This window comes from Apteryx mantelli, chromosome 30 (genome assembly GCF_036417845.1).
Source record: "Apteryx mantelli isolate bAptMan1 chromosome 30, bAptMan1.hap1, whole genome shotgun sequence".
NCBI lineage: Eukaryota > Metazoa > Chordata > Aves > Apterygiformes > Apterygidae > Apteryx > Apteryx mantelli.
The window spans coordinates 3,545,447-3,554,725 of NC_090007.1; the positions used below are offsets into that span (position 1 = coordinate 3,545,447).

A 9,279-nucleotide genomic window follows, 5' to 3' on the forward strand; every position below is an offset into this window, starting at 1 on the left:
CAGCTATGGGGCGCAGGCCAGGGAGGACGGGCCAGGGCCCCGGGGCGAGGGGCAGGGGGTGACAGGCCGCGGCGCGGGGGCGCGGGAGAGGGGGCCGAGGCCTGGCCGGAGCGAGCACGGGGGAGCGAGCTCCCATGGCGGGGCACCAGCTCAGCCGCCAGGCTTTCGCCGCCCGCGCGGGAAAGAGTAACCCAGAGGCACCGCTCGGGGACGGTAACTAAACGCGGGCCTCGCGGCTTTATCGGGTGCGTGACACAGTCTTTAATCCGGACGGGGCTGCTCCCTCCCTGCCTGAGAGGCAGAGCGTGAACCCGAGCACGTCGCCCTGCCCGGCCCCGCTCCGGGGACACCGTCAGAGCAATGGCGAAAGCGCCGGGCCCGCCAGCGCCGGGGCGAGCGTGAGAAATGCCGCGCCGCCCGCCTGGAGAGAAATAACAGCTTAAAGGAATGTAAATGAAAACCACCTTCGGGCCGGCCCTGCGGAGCGGGGCGGCCGCGGGGCAGCAGCATCTGGCGAGGGCACGGAGCCAAGGCAAACGGACGCTGCTTTGGGGGAGAAGGTCAAAGCTGGTGTTTCGGTACCCGATGTCCGGCTGCTATGAAGAGGAAACCAGCTATCTCGCTGGCAGCAAGAGTACAGCCTTAAAAGCGTTAATGCTCTGGCAGCGACACAGGTTGGGGTTGACGGTGCAGTGAGGCAGACACAGGGAGTCAGATTAAATCAAGAGCAACTCCGCAGAGGGCAACGGAGTTGTCCCACTGCAACCAAAATGGGATCTGGTTGGGGGTAGTTGGAAAGTGTCCCTTAAACAACAGAGTACGATAGAAACCATCACAGCTGCCTTTGGTGAGGTTATACAGGAAAGGAGCAGGAAATGTCCAAAAGGAATTTGACCTGTTTTACATCCTTTTTTTTGTTTAATTTATTTAAAAAAATCTTGAACTAAATCCAGCCAACTCAGAGCAAGACGGTATGAAGAGTCTGCCTAGAAGTTTGCCCTGGTTTAGCTCAATTTTTAAAGTCAATTTTAAACCAATCTGATTTTTCTGTGAAGTCATGGAAAAGCAAGCAATTCCCTGCCAGCTCCAAGCAAACTTGTATCAAATGGAAATAAGTGGCTAGGTGTGATTCAGTGGCAGTCTGTCTGAACCGGCTTTTTTTTTTTTTTTTTTTTTTTTTTTTAAGCAAAACGAAAACCGCACTTGTAGTAGAAATTATTTACATAGCAATTGTGCCTCTGGGGAGAGGTGAGTGAGATCAAACCGTGGGCTGGGCGTTCATTGTGTCGCCTACAGCATGAGTGGGATGTTCACGGCTACTTCGGTGATGAGGTGAAATTATTCTGGGCTTTGCAGAAGGGAATTTGCACAGGGAGGTGTGTCGGAGAACAAGCGGTTTCTGGGGGAATTCACGTGTCCAGATGTTCCCCTACAATTGAGCGTTCACTCCTGCAAGCAGCTGCAGCGTGTGTGCGTTAGCTCTGGCTCGTGCCGCCACACGGGCTGCGTGTCGGCTCACTGGCCGAGGGGGGAAGAAGAGGGCGCGAGCAGCACCCGTGACGTGTGACGGGTGCTGGGGCGGCGAAGCGTCCTGGCGCGGCGAAGCGTCCTGGCGCGGGTCTCCTCCGGGGTCCCGGCCCTGGAGGGGGCCGCAGCTCGGGGCATTCATGCCTGAGGCCCAGGTGCAGGCGTGTGACGTGCAGCTAATTAAGTGAGTCTGACAGGCGATGCATTCAATTTGCCAGGCCCAGAGAGGCTGGGAAGTGTTACAGCCTCCAGCTACGCAGTTCTGGCGCTTCCATTCAGGCTGTGGTAGCTCTCACTTTTTGGCTCTGAAAGGCCCCAGTTTTGATCCCAGGCTGCTGGCCAAATTGCTGTTATCAAAGATGCATTTCCATAATGCTGGTTCCAAAACTGCTGTTTGCCTGAGTAAACGTAGGTTGCACAAATTACCCCCATCTGGGAAGTGCGTCTGTCTGATCCTGCTAATTGTGTGTTTACCCCAAACTGGTAAGCAGATGGGACAGGGAGCCTCTTTCTGACCAGCAACTGTGTCCCGTGTCCCAACGAGAGAGAAGGAATTGGGCTGTGAAATGGAGCTGCTGTTCCCTTATGCAACCACCTGACCTCTGTGTGCAGGGACGCGTGTCCGTCCACAAGTTCTGAGCCCACTGGCCACTATCAAGCACATTTAACACAGGTTTCAAAGGAAATGAACCTCGCAGAGGTTTAATAAAAAAGGCAGGGGAGGAGAGATTTGCAAATTTGTACTAACCAGTGTTTGAGCCACTCAGCTGCATCTCTGACGGGACGTGGCAGTCGGGCTGTCAGCGCCAAAGCACCCTGCAGGGAGGGACAGAGGTGGAGGCAGTAATAACGTAAAATCTTCTTACAGTTCAGTTATAAGCTCCAGCAACCCTGATCAACCAAGCAATGCAAATCCCCGGGAAGCAGGCGAGGTTAGCTCCAGCGCCTGAGGAGCGGCCTGTTGCAGAGGCGCTTTCTCTCCCTGCAGTGGGGCCACAACCACACGCGAGGTCGTGGCCCGACGGGGATGGCAGCTGTGGGGGTTCACCGGAGTAACGGGGGGGCCACGGTGCATGCAAAACCACCTCTAGTTTAGAGCCCTTTTGGGGAAGTTATTGCGACTGTGTCTTTTCTCACGTTTATCAGTGAGCGTCTCCCCCGGCTCCGTGTCCGTGGGCAGCCGCACGGGAAGCGTTTCGGTGACGCTCAGCTGCTCCCTGCAGCGAAGGGGCCCCCCTGGCCCCGCCGCATCGCCGCTCCCGAGTTGTTGGGGGTGATTTCTGGCGGGGTGCTGTGGAGCCCGTTGGGGCTGGTTCGGGGTCCTTGGGGGGCTGGTTCGGTTCAGTTCAGGCGGGTTTGGGGCTGGCCGCGGCGCTCTCCTCGCCGGGCCCGCTGCTGCCCGGGGGCAACCCGGAGCGAGGCCTCCCCGGCTCCGCCAGGCCCTGCAGGCCCCGGGGGGGCTCCCAGCGGGGTGGGGGAGGGTTGGGGGGGCTGGGGGTGCCGGGAGGGGGGGGGGGAAGTGAGTGCAGGCCCGGGGGTCCGTGGGGGACATGGGGGGCGGCCCCGGGGGGGGGGGGTGGCCCGGGGTCTTCCCCTGCCCCCCCCTTCCATTCTACAGGCCTGGAGGACCCCGCGCGTCATAGAGCGGCGGCAGCCTAGAGCGGCGCCGAGGCCAGTGTGACGGCCCCGCCCCTTCCTGCCGGCGTCACGTGGGCGGGGCGGCTCGGCGCGGCGGGTGCGGGAACCGGGAGCGCAGCCGCCGCCGCCCCCCAGCTCGGCCCCGCCGCCGCCGCCGCCATGCGGAAGTTCTTCCAGGAGATCAAGGCCGACCTGAAGTTCAAGACCGCGGGGCCCGGCCAGAAGCTGTCGGAGCCGCCCCGGTACGGGGGTGGGGGAGCGCGGCGGTACCGGGGCGGCTCCGCTACCGGGAGGGCCGGGCGGCGGGGAGCGGCTCCGGTGCCGGGCGCGCTGCCCTGCTCCCACCGGCCCTGGCGGCGCTTGGCCCGTGGCGGCACCGGGACCCCCCCCCGCTCTAACGCCCGGTGCGCGGGGAGGGCCGGGGCTGCCCGGGAGCAGCGGGCCCAGCCGGGTGCTCCGGTGTCACGGGCCGAGGTGACGCCACCGGGCGCTGCGGCCACCCACACCAGGGACCGGGCTGCTCGTCCCGTGCACCGTCCAGCAGCTTCCCCCGCTGCCTCGCCCTTGGGGACCGCGTTCGCTCCGGCCCTGCCCAGACCGAGGTGCCCGGCGACACGCAGGTTATGGAGGGAAACGACCAAATTCTGCCTATATTAACGTACACAGCGTAATATCATAGCAGCCGTACCTGGATGTCTGCAGCCGAGTGCAGGCCGGAGCTGCCTCGCGTGCCGAGTTGCCTCAGTGCTGCGGAGGATCGCACTGGTGGGGCAAGGAAAGGGTTAGCGTAACCGCGCGTCGCCCGCCTCTTCGTTCCTGCTTTCAGTCGTGCCAGAACCATCTAAAGGCAGCAAGGTTAAGCAACATGAGTTGAGCATCTCTCAAAGGGGCGTTTCAGGGGTTAAACAGAAGCAGAGAACTCCGCGGGCAGGGGAGGGAATGCCCCGAGGGCTGCCCGTTGAACTGTGCTTTTCTGTTACACACCAGGGTCCCCAAGGAGAAGCCAAAAGCCGAGGCAGCACCAAAGCCTCGGCAGGGACCTACCGATGAGGCCCAGATGGCGGCAGCTGCGGCGCTGGCCCGCATGGAGCTGAAGCCCAAGGGCAGGCTGCCCTCATCCCAGGAGGCCATCAAGAATCAGGGTACAAACTTGCTGGCAAACAGCGTGCTGCTGCCCCAGGGTAGGGCCGGGCTGGGCCGGCTGGACTGTGCGTGGGGCTGACTGGCTTTGCAAATTACAGCCCAACTGCCACAGGTCTGAATACAGAGAGGGAGGTGCCGGGCAGGCAGCTGCATGGGTGACGCTGTCAAGGAGGCTGCTGGGGTGCAGCTGGCTTCTGGGGCTGCTTAGGAGTCTGCTAGAAACGGGGGTCACAGTCACCCACAGACCCTGAGGCCAGGAGCAGAGCATCCAGAGAGGTGTTCGCTTCCCCAGCGCAGAACTGCACAGGCCAAATCCTCCTGAAATGCTGTCCCTTTCCCGAACTGCTCGGCATGTTTGCTCCTGCCACTGTAACCTGCCTTTGTCTCCCTTAGTGAGAAAGGAGCTGATGGCCGAGGCAGCTGCAAGCGAGAGAGGGGTCTCTGCAGAGGAGAAGGTATGAGATGCTGCTGTTCCCTGAACCTGTTAAAATACTTGCTGTGGGAGCATTGTTCTGTGCTGTTGTCACTGTCCCATGCAGGCCAGGAGATGCGCTAAGGTGCGGAAAGCTTTCTTCATTCAATTCAAAAGTGTCCGATTTTGTCTCTTTTAGGAGCTGGTGTCCCCAGAGAAGGAAGAGGCAGCTGGACTGTCTGTGTCAGGGGTCTATTTCATTTGCCCATTGACCGGCACAGTTGTAAGGAAAGACATGAGGGAAAAACACATCAGAGAAGCCATCCTGTCAGTAAGCACCACCTATGCTGCCCTTACATCCCTCCTTTTCGTTTTTCCTCATTCTGTGGCCTGGGTCCCCTCAAGCAATGCAACAGTGACCTCTCTAATCCTCTGCCCTCTCCCTATAAAATCCCAGTCTTCCACCATTTCCCGGAAGGGCAGCACAGTTCAGACATAGACTTTGCAAAGGCCTGCCCAAGCACGCTGCCTTTGGCTGTTGGAAATGCCGAGACTGGGAACTCCAGCCTGCGTGTGCCTCTGGCTGTACAGACCGGTGGCAGCTTGCTTCCCCATGCCTGACTTCTGTCCTTCTCCCTCAGTATTTCTCTGTAGACCCAGTGGCTGCTTCAATCATGGAGATTCACACCTTCAACAAGGACCGAGAGAAAGTGCGAGTGGGTGTGGAGACCATGGCTAAGTAAGTGGGCTGCTTTAGTGGGACTGAGCACACAGGTAGCTTGTCCCTTCTCTGGACAGTTAACAGGCAGGTGGATTTTCTTGCTGTGCTCCAGGCAAAACCTGAAGAAAACCAAAGCTGAACACTTGAACTGTCTTGCCTAGACAGTGCCATCAGTACAAAAAGAAAGGGGAGGGGGGAACAACAGCCAAGAGTTGTCTATGAGGTTTGGGAACTGCTGATTGATATCAGGAGACCCCACACTGGGTCTGGCTTGTGCATAAACACTGACTAGCATGATCCTGGCAATGCATTTTACTTACCTCAGCTGCCTCAGTTTTTAAGCTTCCTTCATCTGTAAGAAGTAATGGAGTGTCTCACAGGTCACGTGCTTCTTAGGCCTTTGGGGCCACATATCTTAAAGCGCCTGCTTTAATTGCCTGTTTTAATCCATCAAGTGTATTCTTCTTCCTGCAGATACCTGGATAATATCTATCTTCATCCAGAGGAGGAGAAGTACCGGAAAATCAAACTGCAGAACAAAGTGTTTCAGGTGAGAACAAGACTCCTGCAGGTGCTCTCTGCTTAGGAAACTCCTTTTCTGGAGCAGACTACATTGAATTTTTTCCTTTTCTTCTAGGAAAGGATAAGCTGCCTGGAAGGGATACACAAATTTTTCCAGGCTATTGGGTTTGAGACAAAAACACTACCTGTTCCAGGACAAGGCAAGAAATCTAAGTATATTAAACTGCAGCCAGCTGTTTGGTAGTGGGACATCCCAGGGGAGGCTAGTGAGGCACCTTTGGTTGCTCCAAGAGCTTTACCCTCTAAGGCTGTAACAGAAACAGCCACTCACCCTGCAGCTTCCTTGTTAATCAAGGCATTATGGAGATCCTTGCTCTTACGGTTCATATAGTTCTCCTGCAAAGAACAAGAGAGTCAAATCCTGTGTTCTTGGTTGCAGAGACCACAGAGGACTACTATGTACTGAAGGAGGAAATGCTGACCAGGTTGGAAGACCTAAAGGACTACAAAGAGCAGCTTTTAAGCTCTGAGCCAGTGAGAGCCCAGCTGGATCGCCAGCTCTGTGTATTTAAACCATCACCTGAAGCTGCTCGGTTTGAGCTACCAAATGACTTCTACAACCTCACTACAGAAGAGATCAAACGAGAGCAAAGGCTCCGGTGAGTAGGCTAAAGGGAGGGTCCTGGTGGCCCAGGGGGCATGCGGTGCCCCAGTTAATTTCATACCTCTCCTCTCCATCATGCTAAAGTTTCTTTCTGTCTAAAGGACAGAAGCAGTGGAGAAGGCCTCGATGCTGAGGACAAGAGCCATGAGGGAGAAAGATGAACAAAGGGAAATGCGGAAGTACAACTACACCCTGGTACGAGTCCGGTTTCCTGATGGATACATTCTCCAAGGTAAAGGACTACTTACCCTTCCTTTGTATACCCCCAAAAGCTTCTGAAAAATATTTGTAGCATGAGAGCTTGAATAATAAGCAGGGTTAAGAGATATGCAGAACACAGTTGGCAGAATAAAATAACAGAATCAGAGTGGGGGAACATTTCTGTAAGAACTCTGTACCATCTCTGAGCCCTCCATGTGCCTTACCTGTGCAGGGTTGGGACTGTAACCCAGGGTTGAATGTAGAGGGGACAGTCTCAAGGCATTGTTAATTAACGTGTGCTCTTCCCAGGCTCCTGCTAGCAAGCTGTTCTCATTAGATCAGTTTGTTACGGTAGCCAGCATGAGGTTGCCTGTGCGGTGTCAGGCTATACAACAGAATGAATCCTCTTCAGACTTTGCAGTTGAGCTCTGGAAATTCAGGCTTTCCCAGCTCTTTGTTGCAGGCTGGCAGGGACTTGTCACAATTGAAGTAACATTTTTCTTTAGCAATTCTGCTTTTATACTTCTCAGTTGAATCAGACTGTGCTTCTATGTCACCGAAGCAGTTTATAAACTTAACATCAGCGTCTACCACAAAAGACAGATACTGACTACAAACAAGGCTGACTTTGGTGACTGCCCAAGCTTCTTTCAATGTATCGCCTTCTTTTTTCACGGCAGGGACATTTTATGCACGAGAATCAGTTTCTATGCTCTACAATTTTGTGAGAGAAGCACTTACCAATGACTGGCTGCCCTTTGAGCTGTTGGGACCTGGAGGTCTCAAACTGACAGATGAGAACTTGGCCTTCAATGAATGTGGGTTGGTGAGTTTAAAAAAAAAAAAAGCTGCCACAGGGGAGCTGGGTCTTCAGGTGGCAACAGAACCATAGTTGTCAGGGTCATCTGCTGTTCATAACTTGGAGAAGTTTGTGCCTCCTGCTTTCAATGCAGTAAGTTGCACTCTGGCCTTTACAGGTCTTCCTAAGCTCAAGCAAACAGGTAGCTGTATGAAAGCTTCTGGCTCAAGGCTAGGAGGTCTGATCAGGGAGGAACTGTAAGGGTCTACCGCTGGCAGCAAGCGTGGGCTGCAGTAGTTGTCAGCAGTTACATCGCAGGGCTAGCACCCACACTGGGGGAGAGATGCAAGGCAGCAGCTCTGAGCCAAGCTCAGCTCTGTAGTATAAGGCTTTCAACAAAAAGCCCACAGCAGCATCCCCTAAGGAGCTCCACACTCTTCCTTTTCAGTTGAAGTGTTCTTGTTAGAGGTTTTCAGGTCTGTGAACATGTACAACATTTCATACAGTAGTTGTAGCTTACTAACCCTGCCTTTCCTGTTCCAGGTGCCCTCAACCCTCCTGACCCTTGTCTGGGATGCATCAGTCATGGCAGACATTCAGGCTGCAGGAGCAGAGCAGCCAGCAAGCCCCCTGAAACCAGAACTCCTGTCCAAGGTCCAGACACTGTCATGAAATAAAGGAGAGTAGATTCAGGGCTGATGATTTTAGACTGTTCCCTCATTTCCCTACACAGACAGTTGGGGCTTCCAGCTCTGTGACCTTGGAAATGACTCTTGTTTTAGCTCAATGCAGTGGAAGTCTAGGTTCTGCCATGCCACACCAACCCTTGCTGTCATCTTCACAACTCCAGCAGCCAGACACTAAGGCAGTCTTGGACTTAAGACACTAAGGCACTTACTTGGCTGCTTTTAAAGGCTTTTAAAACCAAGTTCTAGCAGTTACTGCTTGAGGTATTTTCTAGATCATGATGAAGTACCCTTCTCCTCCCTTGGAGGAGGGATTAGGTTCGAGTACAAGGCTGGATTACCAAATGAGGGACCCTGGATACTGGGCTGGGCTTAGAACTCAGCTTTTCTTTTTGCTTCTGTGTGCACTGTTAACTCCTATTGGAGAGAGTATATTTAGATAAAGTTATGTTGAATCTGATTAAATGGAATATTTAAAGATCCAGTTCTGTTTAAAGTTATTTGAAGTATATAGCCGTTCTAGATTGGAAAATGCAAGCGAGTTGCAGTCACTGATGTTACTGGTGCAGCTGGGGCATCACCTGCTTTTTCACTTCATGGCACTTGCAGACAGAACAAGGGAGAGACAAGGAGACTGACAACAGGCAACAGCTATTTATGCCGCATTGTCTCACTGATGGAAGATTAAACTTCAAACTAGAGCCAGTATTTTAGGGAACTAATTGAGTCAACTCACAAGCTGTATTAAATTAGAGGGCCCTCCAATTTTGTTACATATACAAGCAAACTCTAAAAACTAGTTCAATCCTTTATACTACACAGAACAGCTTAAGATTGATGTAGAGACTAGCTTTTATATGTACAACCTATATTGCAGTGATGCATACAGGAGACTGATAATCTAGCACTAGCCTGACCTGTAATTAATACCAGTCTAACCCAAAATAGGAGAAACATCTTGCAGAG

The 9,279-nt window shown here is 54.2% G+C and overlaps 1 protein-coding gene across 3 annotated transcripts; it reads left to right on the forward strand.

The window, feature by feature from the left end:
• Positions 1-3,247: 3,247 nt before the first annotated feature.
• Positions 3,248-8,797, forward strand: UBXN6 (UBX domain protein 6). Of its 3 annotated transcripts, none has more exons than XM_067313016.1 (11): positions 3,248-3,407; positions 4,153-4,307; positions 4,702-4,763; positions 4,920-5,051; positions 5,362-5,459; positions 5,916-5,991; positions 6,079-6,163; positions 6,403-6,622; positions 6,729-6,859; positions 7,509-7,654; positions 8,171-8,797. In XM_067313016.1, exons 1-11 carry the CDS (start codon positions 3,325-3,327, stop codon positions 8,297-8,299), a joined length of 1,317 nt encoding a protein of 438 aa, XP_067169117.1. In that variant the 5' UTR covers positions 3,248-3,324; the 3' UTR covers positions 8,300-8,797. The 3 variants fall into 3 exon arrangements, with proteins under 3 accessions (XP_067169117.1, XP_067169118.1, XP_013814169.1); XM_013958715.2 differs by lacking the exon at positions 3,248-3,407 and adding an exon at positions 3,905-4,020; XM_067313017.1 differs by lacking the exon at positions 7,509-7,654.
• Positions 8,798-9,279: the final 482 nt, after the last annotated feature.